Source organism: Plodia interpunctella, chromosome 11 (genome assembly GCF_027563975.2).
Source record: "Plodia interpunctella isolate USDA-ARS_2022_Savannah chromosome 11, ilPloInte3.2, whole genome shotgun sequence".
In the NCBI taxonomy this organism is placed as follows: domain Eukaryota; kingdom Metazoa; phylum Arthropoda; class Insecta; order Lepidoptera; family Pyralidae; genus Plodia; species Plodia interpunctella.
Genome location: NC_071304.1, coordinates 10,451,698 through 10,477,183, shown reverse-complemented (window position 1 = coordinate 10,477,183; position 25,486 = coordinate 10,451,698). Strand labels below are relative to the sequence as shown.

Here is a 25,486-nt window from a genome sequence, read left to right as displayed (position 1 = left end):
ATAAGAACATTATATTGAAGTAATGTTCTATATAATATGTATTTGCAGGGTTATTTACCTTTTTTACTCTTTTTTAAGTTTCAGTTCAGATTTCAGAACATAGGCCATGACTGTGATTGTCAATATTTGACACATCAAATTTCAAATTTGAAATGTCATGATGGTGACTGGTGAAATGTGAAACGAACACAAACAAACGAAACATATGACTGACTTATGTACCTACCTAATTAAACAATCATCAGAGTTTATTTCCCACAGGCTCAAAACATATTTATTTAAAATGTTGTTAAAACGTTGTTAATTTTTAACTATGAATAACCAAATAGTACACCATACTTCAATCATATTGCTATAGTTGCCTTTTGTAAATTTGAAGCTTATATGATAGGTAAGTACCTACCCTACCTTATAAACACTTAGGTATCGATCACAGAGGACCTTTTTTACTATCAATTACTGCTTATAAAATACAAGTATGATAATAAATTAAGTTTACTTTTCAAATAAAATCGCAAAGTTTGAAGCACTACCTCAAGTAAAGTGAGTGTGTCTACGGCGAATGTACTTAACATTTGATCTTATAAATAGTTCGCAAAACTGTTGTGTAACGCGGGTGGACGGCAGGGCGCCGCAGTGTAGGTGTTCTGTTATCCCGCGACACAGGTGTCGACCGCGCGCTGCACCGCTGCACGCTTGACGCGGGTCTAGTGCCCGATATCAGTGCAATCACAACTCATACCCGCACATTATTGTATTCCACTTATTAAGTTTTATAAATTAATTGTATCCATTTTAATTTTTGAAATATTGCACCTGAATGTAATAGGGAAATCAAATAGGTAGCAAATTTATTAAATGTGTACTGAACATGAATCAGGTAAATTATTAAATGTGAAGTTGAACATGAATCGTTGATTCCACAGCAGCAACAATGGCTTCAGAAGAAGGAATGCCGGTGGACCTCTACATCTATGACCTGACACATGGACTGGCATCCTTGTTGTCACCAGCCATATTAGGTATGTTTGTATTCTCTTTGTATATTTTTTGACTGATTAAATGAGTTTGTAGATACAATGAGCTACAATATTTGATTAAGGAAAATAATGATATTTAATATACAACTATTTTTGAACTGGAAAGAGGAGTCTTTGTTAAACTACTTATATTTAACATATAATCTCTTTGTAAATTTAACATTTTACTAGTCTAGAAGGATCTTTCCATGAATAACCATTAACATTAACTTTAAAAATATCATAATTTTTAATACCTAATCTAATCAGCAATCTACCTGTACTCCTCAAATATTTTTATGAGGAGGGTATTGAGATCAACATGCAACTTATTTATTATTTATTTATTGTGACATATCACAATCAGCTATGTAATTTATCTACATATATATACATACCTACTGAATCTGTATAATCAGAATAAGTAGTAGGTAGTGTGTAATCATGCTATATTATTTTTATAATAATAAAAAATATCTAATTTTTATCTTCTTGTTTTTAATGATTGAATGTAGGTGATTCCCATGCTGCAAATAAAAACCAGCTTCAAATTTACTAAACTAAGATTAATTTTTCATTTAAATAATCTGGAATAGTGTAAGGGCAGATGTCTAATTAACGGCTTTCTATCTCAAATTTTGGTAAATCATCAAAAATACATTCAGTATGGGAAACATTGTACCTACAGTATGGCTTGTATGATCCTCCTTTTAGGTATGTTTCTATTCATAAGACTATAGTCAATAATATTGTGTATGTGATGCTATGTATGATGCTATATATGCACCACAGAATTTGTACCTATTATTCGAATTAAGAATGTGACTATTTGTTGTAAAGGACAGCAGACAGCATTTCTATTAGTTTTACGATTTCTGTTTTTTTTTTATGTGACAATTTTCATTAATTTTATTGGAAATACAACTTTTATTTTATTTATTTATTCATTCAAATTTTGTCATTTTTAATAATGATGTAAATTCGTCCTCCTAATTTTTAATATATGTATAAGACCTATATTTGTTAATTGACGTCCTTGGAGAAAAGGCTGGGGTGAAGTTTGTTGCGCCGCTTCTTCTTCATATGCGCTTTGGAAGCCGGCAGTAGACTTAGTTTTAGTATTTTTTTGACGTCAATAAGTGATGTATATCATCCTAAATTGAATAAAGAATTTTGAATTTGAATTTGTGGTCTGCGCTCAAGTGGCCTGTGGTGGGTCTCTGGAGACGACCCTGGTGCAGGTGGTGGAGGGAGCTGCGAGGCTATGTTTAGTTGCCAAGTGGAGCACAACAGTCCTTGAACCACATTCGATGACGATTGTCAGTCAGCGGCGAATGTGGGTCGCGAAAACATTGCTGATTGTTTTCACACGACGCACATGCCAGATGCTTCCCGACAATATTCATAATTTCATAGTGTAGTAGCTCCACGTTCAGGACCACGGCTGCAGTTACGGTAGGGAAAGTTTCAACAAAACGAGATCCCGTTTACAAATCAAGATGTAACCAAATGCGCGTAGTATACATTTCGTGTCCAAACCGGCGCTCATCGGCTTGATTGAATCAAATTCAAATTTGTTTATTGAAAAGTCTACCGCGGACTTTGATCTGCGCTTTGTGCAGATGAAGAAGAAGTGGTGCATAAAATCATACCTCAGGTTTTTTAGAAGATGTCATTTAATAAATGTAGGTCTTATGTTTACTAGCGCTCCGTCCCGGCTTCGATCTAGTAAAACCATAATAAATTATACACTTAAACCTTCCTTAGGATTTACACATTCTATTTGTAAAATTCTTGCAAAAATCCGTCCAGTAGTTTTGAGTTTATCGCGTTCATACAGACAGACAGATGCGACAGATGGTTTACAATAAAGTGGGCCGTGGAGTGGTGTAGACGATGTGGTTGAAGCAGTCTGTTGCGGCAGGTCGGCAGATCGAGGGCGTGTGGCACACGTCGGTGGTGGTCTACAACCGCGAGTTCTTCTACGGCGGACACGGCATCAGCAGCTGCGCGCCGGTATGTATGTTTGTTATGTTTTCGTTACGTCCTTTAGAATTTACACTTTTTCAGAATTGTCTGCAGCTTTTACTCACTTATCTGAGGCCCACAGTAAGTTGGGCTACAAATCCACTTGGGGCAAAAATACATTTTTTGTATGTACCTATGTATGTATATAAGTCTGTATGTATATTTGTAACGCGATAACTTTCGAACCGTTAGTCTGATTTTGTTGAAATTTAAAAGGTACCTGTAGGATGTCTGTCAATAGTATGTTTAAGTTCGTGTGCAACAAAATAGGTCAAGTCGTTTTTGAAATATTCTCAATTTTGTAAAAATGTATTGTGTTCGCGAGGTGTAAGTTCGCGGCGTACAACTAGTAAAGACTACATGTGGAGTGCAGCTGGTACAGATGTACCTGTAATAATCTCATATATTTTATATTATATGCTTCGTTTTATAATTTACATGACTATTGGCAAAAAGTAGTATTGCATAATATTTAGGTTGTGTAGTTAGTCTGATTTGCATATAATTACCGAAGCCTTAATGAAATTTCATCACTTTGTGCGAGCGTGTGTCATTGATAACGACGATAATTAATCTTTCATTCCGGAAAAAATAAATGTTCAAACAATGGAAAAATATATAATAAAGTGGGGAAACGCGAATCTATCTATCTTCTTCTAATATGTAAAAGGAGAAGGTCCCGTTGACTGAGGTATAGACGCACTCAGCCGTAACCGCTGATGGTAGAAACGTGAAACTTAAAAAGATGTTTATTTTTATAATATGATCACCCACTAGAAGGGATTTTGAAGTTTTATCCCTGAAGGGGCGAAATAGGGGTTGAAAGTGTGTATGGGAAAAGCCTTAAAATCGAATTAAAAAAAAATAAATTGAGACTAAAAATATTTCATTGAACACGTGTTTCATGGTTTATTAGAATTCACCCCCAAAGGGTACAAATAAGGGGTTGAAACTTGGTATGGATTATATTTAAAAATTACTCAGTTGTCTATAAAAATTATATACGTTGATTCCTAAATCCTACTAAGTATATAATAAATGTGAAAGTTTGTGAGGATATGTGTGTATGTATGTTTGTTTGTTACTCTTTCACGTCAAATCTGTTGGACAGATTGTAATGAAATTTGGTACAGGGGTAGAATATAATATGGAATAACACATAGGATATCATTGTCGCGCAAGAATCGTAATCACAATGCGGCAGTAATCCCACGCCCGGCGTATCATGCCGAGTATGGGACATGACGATATGTTGGTAGCTATATGTTGGCAGCGCGCGCGCACTCGCCCGCCAACCGATGTGTATCATAATTCATATCACATGCAGGCGACATGCGTAGTGTTGCGCCGTACAATGCAACATGTGTAATGCCGGCTCTACACTGTCGTCAAACAGTTTGCCAAACTTGGCGGATTCGGTATACATTGCTGGTTTTTCATTGCAGTAAATAACAGCACTTATACAAATTACGCAATGTTCACGCATTCGCGTCGGCATGTGTGAGTTCGGCGACAGTGGGAGTTGGCATAACGTGTGGAAGCAAAGGATCGCTGTCTAACTCGAGAAACACGTTAATTTTTGTCTCAATACCGATTTGGGAGAAAAGACGTAGGTACCTATATTGAGGCCCGACGCATAATTATTGTGCCAACTGCGTGTACACTCTTATGGACTGTCGTCCTAAATATTTCATGAATCTGTGATACAATCGCAACAGCAAAATTTTACGTCAAGTAGTAAACAAATGTCATATCTTTCTGTGTATGCCACATTCAGCTGGCTTGATACCGATGGGATCAAAGCAGCGGTGAAAGAAAACTTTTGAATTGCTACCTAAAATGGTTCCAAGAAATTTACAAATTACAAAAAAATAATTTCACAATCACGAGCAATCGCTCACATTCCAAGTGGCATACCTATCCTGAAGTTTTAGATAAATTTTGTGGCCGAAGTCAGTTTGTACTTAAAATCTGAACACAAAATATTATCGTTAAAATAAATAGCGCATATTTCCGCCAGCCGCCTTCGAAGCCGGTGAGAGCAATTATATTAAAATAAAATCGCGCATGTAGCGGTAATATTAGCCGAATATTAATAAATCCATAACACGCGACGCATAGTTCGCGCCTTCGCACGTTATTTTGGGAAGATTACACCGAGTGCGGCCAGTCGCGGCGGACCTTCACTGTCTCGATATCATCTTTTCACAGTAGCTCCAACGAGCTTAGCCTGAGTCGCGATGCTTCAGCGTTCCGCACCAACTGGGCTCTACACCGCTGGTCGTGTCGCTGGTGTCCGCGTGCTGTAAACACAGTCTATTTCGACGCGAGGCGCCTCGGTGATGTCTTTGCTATGTAGCGAGTTTGTTATTGTTTTAATGTTGTGTTCTGTAGATGAGAATTTATTCCAACTGACTTCTGGAAACTGTGGGCCTAAAGACACCATTTGTTTGTATTTTACTCTATTTATTTGTATTTTGTTTATTTTCTTTTTATATACATATAATCATCTTCGTTCATATTGTACATTATTACTTCTAACTTGCCTGCTGTTGACATGTCCCTATCGCCGTTTGACTGTAAGATCCGTACATGGGATAAGTCCACCGTTTATATACGTATCGTTCTTGTATTAATTTTAATTGATGTACTTATTTTCGTGCAATAAAGTTATTACAAACAAACGAGAAGGCACAATGCGTTATAAAGACATCTATCTACGTTATCTATCTCATATACGTTTGATTCTCTGCACGATGCCACGAGAAATGGGGAAAACGAAAGACTAAGATATATCCCATGAAATCGACTGAAACTGCAGCGGGCGGCTAAATCACATTAAAACGAAAAACACAAACGATGTAGCAGGAATGCTAGTCGTTTGAAGTGAGGAAGTTGAGATGACCCAGTTATTATTAGCGGACAGTGCGGAGTGCAGGGCGGCGACCGAAATACGCGAGTGCATCGCGCGCGCACCGCGGCGGCAGGGCTGCCACGCGGACGTTACGTCATTTACACTAAATGGCTTTTAAGATAGCGGACTCTGGGCTCGGACTTTCAACGTCTGGTGCTCAGGTGAGAGAGAGAGAGAGCTTAAGAAAGCACACTTTTTTAAATAATTCCTAATTAAGTTTTGTTGTTAAAGTAATTGGGCGAGGTCCCTCTCGGACCTTTGTCGCATAGACGAGCGTCTTCACCACAGGTCTTCACTATTCATTTAAACTTCATTGGACAACATTAAAAAAAAATGTACAAACGGTAGGCTTGACGCCAAATATGGCATTCCATACCATTCAACCCGCCACATATCTATCAAAAACGAAACGACAAACGTCGCTTTTTTAATAGCCAATAGTTAACAGAATTTAGTAAATTAATGTTGTATACATAATGGACATATCAGCTCTATTTCGAATGTGACGCCTAAAGACGACAATTCTCTTCATATTTTTTTGTTGACCTCGATGGCGCAGTGGTAAAGTGCTTGCCTCTGAGCCGAGTGGTCCAGGGTTCGATCCCCGGTCGGGTCATGCTGGAAAATGATCTTTTTCTGATTGGCCCGGGTCTTGGATGTTTATCTATATATGTATTTGTTATAAAATATAGTATAGTTGAGTTAGTATCCCATAACACAAGTCTCGAACTTACTTTGAAGCTAGCTCAATCTGTATGATTTATCCCCATATTTATTTGTTATTATCACATTTCTGTGTACAACTGATCGTCTGAGACTTTTTCTTCCGGTACACAAACACATTGTGACCCATCTATTTTTTCATTACGTTAGACGCTTGTCAACCCACAGGTGTATATCGTTGATCTGTTGTAAACCCTACATACAGGAACCAAGCGAAGCGTGTGCGTTTCGCATGACTCTGACTCATGACGCGCTTTTGCTTGCGTCATTTTCCCTCGGGAATAGTAATTTTTCGAGCTCCCTAAGATGTATGTAAAATTTCAAGACAATTGGTTGGGTAGATAGGCGTGAAGAGCAGCAGAAAGTTACAAAAAATATTTAGCAATGAAAATATGATATTTGTCATAGTTCCCAGGTAATGTAGTTGTGACCGTGTGTTTGCAGGGCAGCACGCAGCTGGGTCCGCCGCACCAGACCGAGCGCCTGGGGCAGACCTTCGTGCCGTTCCAGGTGTTCGCCGACTACCTGCAGGGGCTCGCCACCACCACCTACACGTCAGTACACATTATTTTAAATACCTATCGCGCTTTCAGCAACGGCCTGTTAAAAATATTTTGATTTAGTTCTCATTAGTGAGCTGTTTCTTTCAGTGGGGATTACAGACTATACCTTGATCTCGGGCCGTCTTCAGCACTGGACATTACCATCTGAATCGTTTCCAACCGTTTCTGTTATAATTCGTCCGATGCTAGACGAACATGTGTCACAATCACAATAGTATCAAAGACGCGTAAACGATCCTATCAAAGCGCCATATTCCTGACGCACCTAAAATTCTAAGGAGCTCAATTAGCGACTTTCCTTTTCTATTGTTATACAAGATGGTATGTCTTGTTGTCTATAGTGAGGCTCCCACTGTTAGTTAACCCAAGTTGCGTTTTACAATGGATATCCTTTCGTTCATCCTCCAAATCCCACAGTATATATTGCGCGTTAATATTTATAACTTTCGATCGTTCATCGAGACACTCTTTCAGAAATGTGAAAAATACTAAATTTAGTGAGGAGTTCAAAAAATATTCATAGCTTTGTGAGACAACGTAATCTGGCTATTTCACGCAGCGGAATGCGCATAAAACTCAAAGACCAAATTCCCAGAAACCCGCAGTTCCGTGCGTCGGCGCAGATATCACATTGTCACGTGATTGCTACTATATTAGACAACTAAATTTCTTTTTTACATTTTGCTTTGTTTCTGTGATTTGTAAATTTTGTCATGCCCATTAGGATTTCGTAATTTTTCACAACTGCAATAATTTAAAATAGTGAAATACGGTTAAAAATAATTATTTACTACTATGGGGTAGCTAGTGTCCAGTCCACGGACTGCGGTGTCTGCGGTGTTTGCTGACTCTGCATGCGTCAGCGTCTGCACGCTTGGCAATCTACTTTCATATAATAAATGAGTACAAGTAAATGTAGTTTGAAATGTGAGCTTGTCTCGGTGGTATTCCACTCCCATGTGACAACAGCGACACGAATGTCATTATGATCCCGTCAGTTCCAGCGCTTGAATTCTATGTGATTTTAAAATAACCAGCGATAAACATTTCCACCAGTACTGACGACGCAATTTATTACAATGTACAGTTACATTAGTAGATGAGTGATTTACCTTAAATTATGAACGAACAGGTATTCATTCAGGTACAAATTTGTTCTGGATGATTCTGGCTGGCTTTCTTGGAAATTCTCTGTAATAATTGCATATTATTAGTTGCACGTATGTCGAAATTTGTCTGATTTTATTGTCCGTATTCGAGCCAAAACATATAACTTAGCCTACTAATGTACTTATTTGTTTAAACTTTCTTAATTTATCCATAACAGCAAGTGTCCATGAGGCAGTCGAGTCGAGTGCGGCGCCAGTTGGCAGTGCTCATTTATTTTTCACCAGCTCCATCCTAATCGGCGCAATTTTACTTCGGTGGAGTCATGTAACACTATGCATTCGAGATTTTGGTGAAGACGCGACTTACGGCTTAATTTAATTCGTTTCAGTGGCACCGAGTATCGTCTGCTGGAGCACAACTGCAACCACTTCAGCGAGGAGGTGGCGCAGTTCCTGTGCGGAGGGCATGTGCCCAAACACATCCTGCGGCAACCCGACACCGTGCTGACCGCACCGCAGCGGCAGGCGCTGGGTGCCGTACTCGACAACCTGCTGCCCGGCCAGCCGCGACAGGTGAGTGAGCGTGGGCACAGCTCACAGCCTGCTGCCCGGCCAGCCGCGACAGGTGAGTGAGCGTGGGCACAGCTCACAGCCTGCTGCCCGGCCAGCCGCGACAGGTGAGTGAGCGTGGGCACAGCTCACAGCCTGCTGCCCGGCCAGCCGCGACAGGTGAGTGAGCGTGGGCACAGCTCACAGCCTGCTGCCCGGCCAGCCGCGACAGGTGAGTGAGCGTGGGCACAGCTCACAGCCTGCTGCCCGGCCAGCCGCGACAGGTGAGTGAGCGTGGGCACAGCTCACAGCCTGCTGCCCGGCCAGCCGCGACAGGTGAGTGAGCGTGGGCACAGCTCACAGCCTGCTGCCCGGCCAGCCGCGACAGGTGAGTGAGCGTGGGCACAGCTCACAGCCTGCTGCCCGGCCAGCCGCGACAGGTGAGTGAGCGTGGGCACAGCTCACAGCCTGCTGCCCGGCCAGCCGCGACAGGTGAGTGAGCGTGGGCACAGCTCACAGCCTGCTGCCCGGCCAGCCGCGACAGGTGAGTGAGCGTGGGCACAGCTCACAGCCTGCTGCCCGGCCAGCCGCGACAGGTGAGTGAGCGTGGGCACAGCTCACAGCCTGCTGCCCGGCCAGCCGCGACAGGTGAGTGAGCGTGGGCACAGCTCACAGCCTGCTGCCCGGCCAGCCGCGACAGGTGAGTGAGCGTGGGCACAGCTCACAGCCTGCTGCCCGGCCAGCCGCGACAGGTGAGTGAGCGTGGGCACAGCTCACAGCCTGCTGCCCGGCCAGCCGTGACAGGTGAGTGAGCATGAGCACAGCTCTATAGGGAAAGTCGAAAATGCCTGTGAGAAATTTTGTGAGCAAAAGTTAAGTACAAGTATTAACAGGTTTCATTATTTCATCGAAGCATATTTGATGCATTTTATAATTGTATATATACCTCTAGATAATATTTTTTTGTACCGAGAATATAACTAAAAGTACTTATATGTATATGTTGGTATGTCTGCGGCAGGTGTACGCGAACGGAGTCCGCCACAGCCGCCAGGACAGCCCCGACTACCTCACGCTCAACTCCGAAATAGAGGAGGCCAGGTAATAGAGGCCAGGTTAAGTTTTAATATCTCACCGCCTTTTTATTTTATTTGATTGTCCGAGGACGTAATTGTTTTGTGCCGCTAAAGGGCAAGCGATTCTTTAAATTTTCGTTAAAAGCAAATTGGTAAAATCTGTATGATTTATTGAAGTATAAATAATGTATACTTCAATAAATCTTACATACTAGATAATTGTAATATGTGGCCGTCCAAATCAAAAGGGACCTTATGGCGACTGGCAAAACAACGGCAATAATAAGTACCGAGTTAGAAATAAATTGACGCGACATAAGCATTCGTGGGAGTTATAATTTTAAACTTAAATATTTTTGTTGTCGTTAAATATTTAATTCTTTCACTTTCCGTTTCCAAATATTGGGCAGCGCTAGCGTAAATTTTAGATTCCAGCAACCGCATACCACGTGTACTGTGGTCATTTTTTAGTCATAAGTACATCGACTTTTGGAAAGAGAAATTAATCGATATCCCTTTATAGAATAGAACGTTTCGCAACTGCCAACGGAACGACATCTGGGTATATTATCATTGCGCCGATCGTTCAGTCTATCGAGTCACTCGATGGAATCCACACTCACTGGAAGCCGGCTCGGTTATATAAATCAGGGTTGGTCATGAGCGATGTTTAATTTAGCTCAAGGGTTCCCAAAGCCGCTCGGATTTCATTTCACGTTCGATACACGTTTTCAAATTGGGACTCACCATCAGGTCGTATTAGGGAAAGGGAGGCACAAAATAGGTATTTCTCAGTACAGAGTGTGTGCGCAGACGCGGCGCGCGCGCGGCGAGCTCGCTGCTGCGCGCGGCGCTGCTTGCGGCGCGAGCGCTGCGCCGCCGCCGTCGCCCGCCCGGCTGACTCCCAGCGCGCCCTCTGAACAATATATTCCGTTAAATAAAAGAACGTCAATTATAAACTTGCTATTTTATTTCTTAGCTCAGTTATTTCGTGTTTCGCGGAGGAGCGCGTTGCCACTCCATTATAAGTACTACTTTGTTTTCCATACGTTTTGATATGCGTCGACTTCCGTCGAATCTCCATACGATATCGGCGTTGGCCGTCAACGGATGTCAAAACGGCGAAGGAAAACGGAGCAATTGTGCCACGGCCTAAGGGCTGAAATTAACGGTCGATGAACATCTGGCTCCTCACCAGATGTTTGAGCATTGAGGAGCCATCTTTGCATTGACATAACTTTGGATGTGCTTTTTGATGTACCGATTCCAGGATATGTGGTACAAAATGTCTTTCATTATATACTAAATGCTAAAACGTACCTGTTCCATAAGCTATTAAAATATGACATGCTGCTGTATTTCGTTATTTATTGTAAAATACGTAAGCACTTCATCAGCAGCATTTACAGTTAACCGGTGTGCTTTCTATTTGTATGTGTAGGGTAGAGAACAGAAATTGAAAAAAAGCGGCCAAGTGCGAGTCGGACTCGCCCAGGGCTCCGTAGCAGCAAGTAACTTAATATAAAAGTTATTATTGATCGATTTTTGTATATTTTGTATTTGCGATGATTGCATGAAAGGTAAATTGTGGTTTACGATTTATGACGTATAAAATACTACTTGCTAGATCTCATTCAAACCAATTTTCGGTGGAAGTTTACATAGTAATGTCCATCATATATTTTTTGAGTTTTATGTTCTCTTATTCTAGAAGTTACAGGGGGACACACATTTTACCACTTTGGAAGTGTCTCTCGCGTAAACTATTCAGTTAAAAAACTGTATTTGAAACCTCAATATCATTTTTGAAGACCTATCCATAGATGCCCCTCACATATGGGATTGACAAAAAAATTTTTTTTTAGTTTCAGTTGTAAGTATGAGGACCCCAAAATTTATTGTTTTTTTTTTCTATTTTTGTGTAAAATCTTCATGCGTTTCATGGAATACATCTACTTACCGAGATTCAACAGTATATAGTTTCGGAAAAAAGTGGCTGTGACATTATACGGACGGACAGACAGACATGAGTAAGGACGACCTCTATAAGGGTTCGTTTTTGCCTAAGACAACATATGAAAGTGCCAAAGACGTGCAATTTTGTCGACGCCAATGTGAATCTGAATTTCTCAGGACCATTAATACATATAAAGTTGTACCATAGTGACTGACATTGTAACGCACAGCCGAATATACCTACTGGCACTGGGAACCAGAAAACAAGGAATTTTACCCGCAAACGAAGTCTCTTACAAAAGCTTCACTGCAGAATTTCATTAGCCTGTAATCTCACTTGTGATCTACTTACTTACTTGTCTCTCACGTCTCTCTCTCTCTCTCTCTCTATTTTCAATCTCGGGGCAGATGTCTCCCAGTTGGCGTTTTTGTGATTGGCGCGGTTGAGTAACATGTTGTTGTTGTAGAGTGCAGTCGGCGGAGCTGGAGCAGCGGCGTAGCACGCTGGCGGAGAAGCTCGCGCGCAAGGAGAGGAAGAAAGAGAAGAAGAGGAAGAAACAGCTGCGCGGAGGCAACGGCGACGGTCAGTCTACATTCCATAAACACGCGCTTTTAACATCTAATATCGCAATAAACCCTACTAATAAGTATATGACTGAAATCTGTGACAATGTTTTTAATTAATGTTTATTACTCTTTTACGGGTAAAGTGCGTTAAAACGGAGCATTGGGTTGAGGTGATGTTTTTATGTGGAGACAGTCTATTTTCGAGCTCAACTGATAATTCAAAAATATGAGAATACCTAAATGCCATAATAATAATATTTTCATTCTAACTATATTTTCATTCTATATTTTCTTGCTTATATCATTTACAATAATTCACAATATATTGATCCAGTGCAGTATTTATTATGTCGCGGTGAATATTCATCATCATAAGAGGAACTTAGACCAAAGAAGGTACTATGATCAATAATAGAATATTTTCTCGAAGAGAAACGAGAACTGGCAAAAGAAAGCGGATATAGCGCGCTCGGGATAAAGCTATCTCCAGAGATAGTTCGATCGAGTTTAGTTGGCAGCCTGACAAGCGCCGCGCTCTGCCTGTGATATCACTTTGCTGTTGAAGGTTCCGTACTTTGATGGCATTAATGATTCTTACAAAATCTTAATATTTTTACTACAATCTTCTACCAATTAGATATCCAGCAAGTTTAAAGAGAGAATTCCTTTTTTTATATAAAAAAACCTAACATGTAACTATGTATAGATTTTTTATATCTTTCATAATTCATTCATCTCTAACGTTTCAATGTTTTTGTTGTAATATGTTGGGTCTGTGTGTGGTATCAATACGTAATATTTATTTGAACGTGTAATCAATCCGGAACCCTAATAATTGAGGAAAAAGTTCCGCTGCGGTACCGCGGTGATTGACCGCCAGCGCGGCGCTCGGAGAGACGATCTGCTAATAGGTCACACACACTCCTGACGCCCTCACGCGCTTCCGGCCACACTGGGTCTCACTCTCCCGAGTACTTACTGGCGAACGACAAGGATAAACACCAGAGTGCAGGATTGAATCCTGCTCCATGCGGCACGCAACGTATGAATATAAATATAGGAATAGTCTGGAGACGGCTGGCGGCGCGCCAATGCCGCGCTCGGGCCGCCATTCCTGCCGCGGCCGCGCGCGCAGCACCCCGGATCCGACGACCGCAGCAGAGGTGCGTACACGCAGGACCCGCTGGAGTGCCCTCGTCTGACAACTATTTCCGGACGTCCCGGTTTCGTCAGTTAGGTTAGTGTGGCGCCACGTGGTGCTACAGTTTTATTTATCCAAGTATTTTGATTTTGAATCAGCCGGTGTAGATTGTGACGACATATAAGCGTTTCAAATTAGCTTTGGATTTTTTCAATTTGTAGTGGGTGGCATATCGGGAATACTCATAAACTAAATAGGTGCGAGCTCTAAAGATTTTTGAAGTGACTTAAAATGATTTGTAGTTTAATGTGCGGCTAGTTACATCATAAGTCTTAATTAATTTCATTAGTAACTTAATAAACAGTGATTTGTACACATAAATATTGCACGTAGTTAAGTGGTAGCCAGAGTCGCGGGAAGATATTGGACGCATGTTCCAATGTGAAAGTTTTGACTTAGATCTTCTTAGAGACTCTTCGAATCATATCGCTAAAGACCAATAAGACGCCACCGATCCAGCACCATCTCCACAGCAGTGGCGGAGAGGCTGCGATGCTGAAGCGTCAGTGACGTAGTGTGGTGTTGCAGAGTCAGAGATGGCGGAAGCTGTGGAGACGTCGCTGGGCGCGGAGCTGGCGGCGCGCGCGGGGCCCAGTGCGGCCGCGCTGGACGACGAGCGCCAGGACGAGCTGCGCCGGCGCACCAGGGACCCACCCATCGTCTACAAGGACATCGATGTGAGTACTTTACTTCTCAATCATATAATCAACTATTAATCAACAGATCGAACACTTGATCTTCGAGTCAATGATTTGTCTTAAAATTAGTTCTGGTACAAAATGACAAACAACTTTTTACAGGACAATAACCACTTTTCTTTTTATTATCAATAACCTATTTTATATCATACTAGCTGTCACTATGAACAGACGAATATTATAGAGAAAATATTTACTCGTTAACTTGTACATACAATATTTACGATAAAAAACAATTTTCTATTTGTGATCGAATATAATTATTGTAACTTGTACAGTGTTTAAGTGCGTGTGTGGTAAAAATGTTCTAAAAATGAATAATATTTGTTTGTTGACCTGATTGTGTTGCGATCGAGACGTTTGTAATGTGCATACGCACGCAGCGCTGTTAGAGGTATACCTGACCCAATTGATTTTCGGTCTTCCTATGTAGTGATTATTTTTAACATAACTAAATGCATATATATACTCACAGATATAAAAATATTACATTACTAGTTTTTCCCCGCAACAATATATTGTATTACATATATTTCATGAAAATAATTTCAAGTGTGGATTAAAAATAATTGTGAGTTGTATGTTTGTTTATGATTTTTATGTTTTGGCGGCATGGCTGCAGTGACGGCGTGTTGACGCATCCTCGTGGAATTAGAACTTGGAACGTAGTGGTCCCGTGGGAGTCGCCCACCTATTATTGCATGAATGATAACCTGTTGTTGACAACAAACAATTTCAGAACTTTCTAGGTTTGTAATGTTAATGATCGAAAGCAAATGCAACACACTACAAATTCACGTACAGATTACACTACTCGATAGTGTAATCCATACTAATATTATAATTGTCAAATTCTCTGTCACGTTTTCACGGCTAAAGCTTTGGGCCGATTTTGAATTAATTTTGGAATAGATGTAGGTAATGACCCGAGGCGTCAAACATAGAATATCGCGGGCGGAGCTGCGGATATCAACTACTTTGTGCCAAGCGGAGGTTTAGCTCGGCAGAACTCCCGCTCCCACCACGCTGAGAAAGATGTTGCATGCTGGTTATCAATCTATATTACTTATTTCGTAAAAGTCAGTTATTCAGAGAGTGTATTCTCTTTCTGGTAATCAATATGTCTATATATCTAGCAGCCGATTTGTTGTTGCCGAAATATAGATGTTAAATAAATGTATGTCATTTCATAGAAATATTTTTGTTGATGCGGAATCCGTGTGGTGCGAATTATTACCTAGATATATGACAGATCTAACAACTGATATTATGAGTTATCGCGTGTGGTATCATAAACAAGCACGTAATATTGACAGAGTCCTCCTGGTGCAAGCAGTATGCAATAAATGCTTCATCTCGCTCACTCGTAAAAGTGACGCGGTTCTATATATATCTGGGTCGTTTTAAAAATGGGTTAACGCTCGCGATCCGCTGAAGCACAACACTTAAGACTTCATCTGTTGGTAACTATAGTAAATAGAAATAGAATAGAAATAGAAATTATTTATTTACATGAAACACGGTATAAAAACTTTAATGTAATTAGTTTTTTACAAAAATGCAATTTTATACACAAGTTTTTATTGTTGTCAGAGATATCTTATTGTATTCAATATGACAAAGATTATTTATTTGCAAAAACATGAGTTTACATTTTTTTTGTATATGACAAAAATATTACGTCCGTGCAGTAAAACGTTGAGGAGTTCCCACGTCTGTAGCCGTTCCTGGGTGCATCATCTAGTCATGCTTATCATTATAATGCATTGTCATCCAACCTAAATATGTGTACAAAATTTCAACTCGATCGATTGAAGATATCTGCTTCAAACTTGAGTTGCAAGATTCCACCCGAGACATAGCGATAGCTTTAACATGCATTGCAAGTTAAATAAAAGCTTGTAAAAATCTACTACAATAAATAAACAAAACAAACAACAGTAAAATACATATTTATTCTATTTTCACAGTCGCTTAAAATGAAATGCAGGAGTCGAGCGGTCGTTACGTGGTGTTAATTGGAATGCAATCTCCCTGTTCACTATTATTGACGAGTTGATCCTGCGCCAACGCCAAGCCCAGTATCTGTAAACGATATCAAACTTTGTGTTCACGTCTCGGTCCGGCAACCCTTGGGTTCGTGCTCCGTGGCCGATTTCGAAACTAAAGCTAATTTTATAATCTACTATTTTCTGTAATTGATTGTATTTTGATAGAAAAATTGAAACTAGTAGATTTTTCGTGTATTAATTACTATTTTACAAGAAAGTTAGGTAAAAAGGCATGAGGTACATGCGAAGTAGGGCAGTGACCGCAGCCTGCACCAGGTGTGTGGCCATGTTCCAAGTTGAACCGTAATGTTGCAGGGCGCGGCGGAGTTCGAGAAGCTGACGCAGACGCTGGCGGGCGTGGAGCTGGCGGCGGAGGAGAAGCAGAGCCTGGACGAGCTGCAGCAGTACCTCGTGCAGGGCGAGGGCAGCTGGGTGCTCGGTGACGAGTTCCTCGGCTTCGTCGGTCAGTGCTCGTGTCATGCTAGCGAGTTACACATTAAACTCGTTTACTCATACATTATTTTGTAATTTGGCTCTCTTCTCATGGAAAAAATTTCTAGGTCCTTGATTGATCGATTTGAAAAGCAACGATGTTTTTTGTATATTCCATAAACTTGTAAATGTTCTATTTCTTTTGAATCGTTACCTTAGTGTATAAATTTATTTTTATAATGTCATTTTCTATTTGGTCCTGACTGACAGAGAATGCCGTGTGGCACTGGGTCCACCATTTGTTAACTTGATAAAGTTGAAATAAATGAATTACAATTACCAGCGCGGCTGCTGAACGACCCAGCGCTGTCGTCGGAAGTGCGAGTGGCGACGCTGCGCTGCCTGGCGGCGGCCGCGCTGCGTGACGACGTGTCGCTGTTGCTGCACCAGGACCGGCGGCACCACGCGCTGCTCAACTTCGCGCACGACATCGACCGCCGGCCGCAGCCCGAGCAACACGCCATCACACTCTTTGTGAGCTCACATCAGCTATTCTGATAACACCACATTCGTTCCATTATTCACCCGAAATAATAAAAAAACGTCAATGTTTTAATGAAGAATATGACCAATCTATATCATTCTGTGTCTTCCGTGGCGACTAAGGGACACATAACCTTGAGAGGATTGAACTCCGGCGTTCGCGGTCACAACCCCTTATCCAACTGTGACACGTGAAGATGAGAATGAGAGTGGGATTCCAAAAGACTAAGTTAATGCCAGCAGGCGACCGGCAGCCGGATGTACAATCACAACTGAATATTCCAAATGCCGAACATAACATCAAAATTTTTCTAAATAAGAATATCATGTTATCTACGGGAACCTATAATTGGCTTCTTGTAATGTACTGTTTTTGTCTAGAATTAAGATTGTATGCTGTTGATTCTTCAAAAATATATAAATACATAAACATGCGAGGATAAAAGAAAATATATTTTACAATACGAGTGACTTTTACGTAAACTAAATTTTCTTCTTGCTTTGTGATATAATTAAAAATTTGACTTCCTACACTAGGTGTAGTCATATACCTATCTAATGTTTGAATGTTTCTGACCTCGTGCAGATGTGCAACCTGTGCGAGCACGTGTCGTCGTCGGAGTGGCTGCTGTACATCAGCGAGTGGGAGCGGGACGGACAGCCGCTCTCCAACATCCGCGTCACCACCAAGGTCCGTATTGTACCTCACACATGTATGTTTCGGAATAAAGGGAATGGAATAGGTGGCGCTAGTTGCCTAGTAAACAATTGCTCCGTATATAAATATTTGTAAATAAACTACGCGAAGTTCAGTGCCTGTTTATACAAGTTTAAACTAAAAGTTAAATTACTTTGTACATATGGAAGTGTTATCTTCGAATAAAAATACAGTTTAAGTGAAATAAATGCGAAATAATTAAAGTGAGAAGTTGACTCTGAAACACGTCTATTTGACCTTGCTACTCGTCCCTAAGTGCCTTAAATCTTCATTTGGGAGCCATCAGAAGCCACTACAACTGAAGAAATTACTTCATCACTACGAGGTACCAATTTATAATATATTCATAACCTCAAAATAGATATTGATGAATCAGAGAACTTGACCTAGCAATATATTTTTTTTTTTATAAACAACGCCATCTAGCGTCGAGTAGCAGAACTAAAATACAAAACTATTAAAGATCTAGACAACTTGTCGCTGCAACACACAAGATGGCGTTAAAATGTGCAGGTTGTCGACAGGATATACAGGACAGGAGATATTTAACGTGCCAATTATGCAATCTACATTTCGACTTGGATTGTGCTAACGTCTCAGAGACACGCTTTTATAGTACCATGGCAAAGGAGCATAAAACACAGTGGAAATGCCACTATTGCCGATCTAAAGAACCTAAGGTTGGAAACAGTAACACCCCAATTATGTCAAAACATCGAGACAATGAACAAAATAATCAAGTATGCACTGATAGTCAAATCTCTGCAGATAATACTGACTGTAATGTTAATGTAACCATAACGACCTCCCTAAAAACATCAAAAACGAATGTATTCTTTTTGCAGATGACGTCTCTGTTTTGCTATCTTGTCCAAATACGGCAGAGCTAGAAAATAATTTGAATACAACTCTAACTGACATTACAAATTGGCTAAATAATCATAATCTTGAAGTAAATTTAAATAAAACAAAAATAATACAATTCAAACCTTCACAAAAAACTGCGTTAAAAATGACATATGAATTTAATAATTCTAAATTAAAATTTGTTGACATAGCTACACTACTAGGAATAGATTTAGACACTAATATGACTTGGAAACCCCATATAAGAACATTAAAAAATAAGTTATCATCTTTTATATATGCATTAAACCACTTAAAACGTGTAACCGACTTTAAGACTTCGCTTGCAGCATACTATGCATACGCGCAATCAAGATTGTCATATGGGATAGTCATGTGGGGAAACTGCTGTGACATAAACGACATATTTGTTTTGCAAAAAAAATGTATACGAATTCTTACAAATATAGACGAAATGACATCTTGCCGGCCATACTTTAAAAAACATAAAATATTAACGCTGACATCTATTTACATTTTAGAAATCTGCAAATTTGTACGGAAACACAGTGAATTATATACTAATAGGGATAATCACAACAGAAGAAACAATCGGTATTTAAATAAATTATTAATTCCACTTACTAATATGGCACTAATTGGATCTAGTCCTCATCATATGGCAATAAAAATATTTAACCACATTCCAAATGAAATAAAAAATATTAAAAAACCACACATATTTACTAACCATCTCAAGGTTTTTCTTTTGGATAAATGCTATTACAGTATCGCAGAGTTCTTTGAAGATCAAATCGATCAGTGATACCTTCGACTCCCCTTCATTTTATTAATTTTAATCATTTTATTAATTTTAATCATTTTTAATAATTTAATAATTTTAATCATTTAATGCATGACAATTAACAATGTTAAATATTTAAGTAAATGGCATCTAGCTGCCCCAATGTTTGCTGTGCCCTTGCAGGGCGTCACCTGTACTTACTTATTATCTATGTAACACCTAACATTTCCACTTGTGACATTGCAATAAATGAATCTGAATCTGAATCTGAATCTAAAGTCGGCGGACACTCGACAGCACATCAAACTTACCCAAATTCGCCACTACCTACTAGAAACCCAGTGACGTTATCCACTGGGTCTCTACGGGATGAAGGGTAACTACACGATGGCTTGTGAGTCACGCGACAATATTCCATAAAGGTTGTCGCAATCCCAACTGCTAACGACTATAGATGGGTTTGCGCCAGATTTTGTGAATAAACAGTGAAAATCCAGTAAAGCGTAAATATGTATGTGTATGCGTGTGGCAGGTGTGCGTGCACGCGGCGCTGAGCGACGCGGCGGAGCTGCGCGAGGCGGGCACCGCGCTCATGCACAATGTGGCCACCAAGGAGGTAAAGACCGTGGTCAGTATCGCACTCTCACCGCATCTCTCTTCTTCGTGCCCTTAGCTATTTGGATTACTGCCAATTTGAGGTTTTTTAAACTTCACACCAATCACGTCCAAGGCCATTTTTACGGTGTCTGGAACCAATAAAATCTCGGACGTGATGCTCCAGGTATCGGCCTGAGAGCTTCATCATTACTAATCCCAAACACAAACCTATAAAAAGACTAATTGTAGAACTGGCTTAATTTATGTATTATTGGGCGTAGCGTCCTCGTACTGAAGATCCGTAAATAGGTAACTTGCTTCCCAACGCGTCCTGCCGGAACGATCGCACAGCCGTCCAAACTTCATTTCAAGAATAGAAGATTGTTAGATAAGCTTCGATCGTTCGATAAGAATGGATTTCCGTCTACAGTCCGAGGATATATTTTATCCAACAAATTGCTAATCGTCTACTTAATGATTGCTGGAACACGCGGGCCGTCGTACTCATATATTTATTGACACTGGCTCATTACAAACTGACAAGACAACAAATAATTTTGTTAATAAAGATCGTGGTACAAGATAGGCGTGGGGTACTGGTTATTAAAATCTTCGAAGTCAATAATATCAATGTTGTATTCATAGTTATATATTCAGTTTATTTATCACTAATTTGTGGCCCGTCCCAGTTTCGCTCAGGTGAAACATTATAAATCATACACCTCAACTTTCCTCTTCAACCACTCTTATTACAAAAAACCTGCGTCGAAATCCGTTGCGTAGTTTTAAAGATATAAGCATACATAGAGACAGACAGCAGGAAGCGACTTTGTTTTATACTATGAAGAGACGAGTAGTGTCGTTGTACGTATTATGCCCACGCACAGGTTGCTCGTCGTAATATTTACATATCGTGTTCATCATCTACATCGATCTCTCTCATGCTTTCGATCGTGACGTGACCTCACATGTCTAATCAAAGCGTCACCGGCTTCGGCATTACTCTTTTCCTTGCTATTGCTTGCGTCATGTCATGGCTAGTGGGTGCCGACGCCAGCGAATCGCCGCTACATGCGCTGACAATGAGAACGGTTCGTTTTCGAATTCAATTATGCAATTTTGACGATTGTGTTATGCGCAGTTGTGCAAATTAATGAAATGCGCATTGCGTATGGCAAGACAAACGTCAGAACTGCAAACGAAACTTTAATAACAGCAGCAACCTAGCATCGAAGTCGCTCATGAAAGTTAGTATGTGTGTAAATAGATAATGCAGTACAATGCGACGGCGCTGTCGCGGGAAACCCGACACATTATTATATAAGGCCGTATTGATACAAGCATTAGCTTCTCCACGCTTCTGCCCCTGTGCGGAATCATACATATCTCCTAACTGTTGACGCTATCTAGTTTGCTCTCGTGTCACAAACCCTCTTCCTTGTTATATTTTTTTCTATTTACTTTGTTTCATTTGTTCCGCACCTATAATAACATTGATAAATTGTTTTGTTACCAAAATATGTGTGTTCCACAACTGCGTCCAAGGCGACATATTTATTTTTATTTGATTCCTATTACATACGTTTATTTATAGTGTATATTATGTATTAATTTGTGTATGACATGAATCAATGATTTTTAATTTTATACTATACAAAAATATGCTTGGATATTTGTATGCGATATTCCAATTTACCATTTTTCTGTCTAGCAAGATTTTGAATCCATAATGTAACGATATATTGTATGATCAATTCAAATAATTCTACAAAGTAAATCGTTTGATCGTATCTGACGCCCGAATGAGAAATACCGGGCGTAGTTTCATTTTAATAATTTCTTGGAATTTTGAGTTCGAATTGTACAAATAATGGAAAACAGGCGTATAGAGACGGTTATCTTTTCTTCCCTCACCGGCTCCACCGGCGAGTGCTCCTGTCACTGCGGCTAGCATTAACGTAAAGCCTGCGCTCATACGCAAACTCAACTTTCGAATTTGTCTCGAACATGGACCTTACTCTAAGTCCTCATAGAGACAAAGCAGAGCGATGCGATGCGAAAATATCAAATATATGAACGTATATGGCGGTGTCCTGTACAGATTACATGTGATAGTGTAATATACATTCATACCTTTGATATTTTTGCTTTGCGTCGAATGAAGGCAACCCGTTAGGACTAGTATCCGAAGCCGGTCGCGTTAGCCTCATCGTCTATACACGAGTGTGTCGCGCGCGGACGCGGTTGTTGTTGCAGCGCTGTGCTTGTTGCAGCGCTGGAGCGTCGGCCGCGCGCTGCGGGCCCGGCTACCGCGCCTCGCCAAGAGCAAGGTACGATAGCGAACCACTATGCCCGGAGAACGAGTCTTCGAGGTTCTTCAGACTGAACAAAGGGATTCCAAAGAACAGAGGGAGGTAGATTCGGTAGAGGGAGGTAGAGGGATTAGAGGTTGTGGAAGTTCATTGTTAGAGGTTTAGCTTATCCGGTACTTCTTACGCATGGATTTACTCAAATTCTGCGAAACAAGATGATACCTGCACTAGATTATAAGTTAGGCCTGTCAAATGAAATAATTACAAAAAACAACTTCTGTTCTGAAATTACTTGTCGGCTTGTCGCTTTCAATCTCAGATATAGTTGAAACTTATGAATTAAATAAATTACTGACATGGTCTCAATAGCTCGGTGGTTAGAGATCTGTCTCGGATAGATTTTAATTTAAAAGTATATGTGACATATTTAAAAAAACCATTGAAACAAATGATGATGATTAATGTTCGGACTGTCAGCAGGTCCGGATATTGATTGGATTGTATTCCTAACTCGTAAAGTAATATTTTATATTTCTCTGAAATGACAAGTTTCACGCGTTTACGTCCTGATATTCTCAGAAATGAGCGACGTTATTGAGTAATAGCAAATTTACTCAGAGCTGTAATAAATACAGCAGTGTCGCGGCGACGGCACTATAAATAACATTCCAAAGTTTGGGTGTTTGCGCGGCGTGTTTGCTCGCGGATCTCGGCTCGGGCAGTCGCTCTGTAGGAACTACTGGTTATCTTGTTCTGTTACACGTAATGACGATAACGATTGTGCTGCACGATACAACAGCACCCTGCTGTAATCGATAACGACTACGTATATTTATTTCTTTACCTACATTATCTGTCTGTCTTCTTAATTTTTAAAATAACAGATCTGTCAGGGTAACAATATAGACAATTGGGAGAGCTATTTGGCGTTTCGTCGACTATACCAAAATCGACGATACTTTTATATTTTTACGTGATTTCGCAAAATGGGTAAATATATTTTCACATACATTCATATGAATAAAGCGATTACAGAACTGGAAATACTGAAGTCATCTCGTAGTCACTGACAGTAGCTAGGATTTTGATCATATCATGGTTCGAACTGCAGGAAATGCTGTATGGCATTAAGTCCACATATTTTTATTTTTTTAAGTTGTGCAATAACAGTGGGACGTTGCAATAGACTACAAAAACAATATTATGTTTGTCTCTATATAAGACAACACTAGAGGCTACGGCTTATCAATCTGTTTGGTTTCCCGACAACGGCCGCCCTTGCTACTCGTTGCACATCGCGTGCATTTCTGGGTGTACGGCTAGACAATGTAATGTGCATTATCTTTGTGGCCGATGTCACGTGTTTCAATCTGGGTGTTCAAGGGCGATGCAGAATTTCCACGCCTTCGTTGTGGATTAGTTGCAGTTACGTCAAAAAAGCCAGGTTTCCTCACGATGTCTTTCTTCCTCCACTACTCGGTTCAGAGTGGTCGGCTATGAAACACGAGCGAGATTGACTGTAGCGAGGCTGGTGCTGCAGGTGTTCGACGAGGTGTGCGCGGAGCTGGCGCTGGCGCTGCTGCAGCTGCTGCAGTCGGCGCCGGGCGAGGAGCACCTGTGGCGCAGCGTGCGGGCGCTGGCGCGGCTGGCGGCGCACTCGCACGACGTGCCGCAGATCATCGCCATGGTCGGGCCCGCGCCCGCCGACTTCAGGTCACTCTCACCTTGTGTTACATATCAACTATGTGATACCTTCATCGGCAATTGAAACGATGAAGGCGCTTCAACTAGAAAGCGGAGCCTGGACTCCGGACTTGGCTAAAGAAGAAACCGGTACATCGCTCGGATGAGATAGAGACAGATGCTTACCATTAGCAACTTATTACAATGAAAAACAGATTACCACTGTTACATCCATACTAATATCTGTCTTCCACGCCTTCACAGCTAAATTTCTAACAGAATTTGATGAAATTTAGTACGCATACAAATAAAAATTTCGAATTTGGATACCTGAATTTGGGGTGAAAGTGTGTATGACAAACGCGGCCGGAGCTACGCGCGGAGCTGCGCGGTCAAGCTAGTGTAATATGATAAATTATTAATACAAATTTAATAATATCATGCTACGTTTGAACAGGGGGGTGAGTCCGCGCGTGGACGAGCAGATAGACTCGATAATGAAGGCCATGAAGTAGACGTCGGGCTGCGCCTGTCGCCGACCTTAGTTGTAAGATGACATTTGTATTACGATTCAGACTTCAATTTATTTATAACTAATCGGGATAAAAGAGCCCCCGTTGTGATAACGAACTGTAGTTACCCTGCAGCGGGCGTCGCGTCCTGTGACGCTCGCGGCTGCTGTGTATATGTTGCTATGTTAGTGTTTCTCCAAATTTAGCGTAAGTACCTGAGCTTGTTCGGCTTACTAGCCGCTTTGTATCATACTGTATTTGTTATTATACTAGATCCTTGGGTAGGTCTTTTCGTATTTTATTACGCTTTTCGGTTGTGTATTATTTTATTATATTCAAAGGGATTTTGTTTTTAATACAGATGCAAAAATGTATCAAATTATTTAGCAGTATTAAGACCGATTTAATTTTGTATCTATGTAAGAAATAGTACCTAAATCATGAAATTGGACAACTAATTCATATATAATTAATTTAATTTTTGTTTATTGTAACGGAAACACGGATCTTGGCCGTTTTATGTTTATATAGTCTATGCCTGTTAGCACTAACGCACGGGACTGTGGTGCATTTACACGATTATA

At 40.5% G+C, this 25,486-nt stretch overlaps 1 protein-coding gene across 5 annotated transcripts; it reads left to right on the top strand.

The window, feature by feature from the left end:
- Nucleotides 1-173: 173 nt before the first annotated feature.
- On the top strand, nt 174-25,281 carry LOC128673408 (uncharacterized protein). Of its 5 annotated transcripts, none has more exons than XM_053751213.1 (15): nt 174-391; nt 927-1,022; nt 2,944-3,035; nt 7,129-7,238; nt 8,746-8,929; nt 9,927-10,006; nt 12,405-12,520; nt 14,234-14,382; nt 16,770-16,917; nt 17,230-17,420; nt 18,016-18,120; nt 20,331-20,414; nt 22,669-22,725; nt 24,248-24,420; nt 24,848-25,281. In XM_053751213.1, exons 1-15 carry the CDS (start codon nt 385-387, stop codon nt 24,903-24,905), a joined length of 1,650 nt encoding a protein of 549 aa, XP_053607188.1. In that variant the 5' UTR covers nt 174-384; the 3' UTR covers nt 24,906-25,281. The 5 variants fall into 5 exon arrangements, with proteins under 5 accessions (XP_053607188.1, XP_053607192.1, XP_053607191.1 ...); XM_053751215.2 differs by lacking the exon at nt 174-391 and adding an exon at nt 484-543; XM_053751214.1 differs by lacking the exon at nt 174-391 and adding an exon at nt 637-842.
- The last annotated feature ends 205 nt before the right edge of the window (nt 25,282-25,486 follow it).

Excerpts from the sequence above, each read along its gene's own strand:
- LOC128673408 (XM_053751213.1), top strand. Across the intron at positions 8,930-9,926 it reads TGCCCGGCCAGCCGCGACAG|GTGTACGCGAACGGAGTCCG; the intron begins GTGAGTGAGCGT and ends TGTCTGCGGCAG. Across the intron at positions 24,421-24,847 it reads CCCGCGCCCGCCGACTTCAG|GGGGGTGAGTCCGCGCGTGG; the intron begins GTCACTCTCACC and ends ACGTTTGAACAG.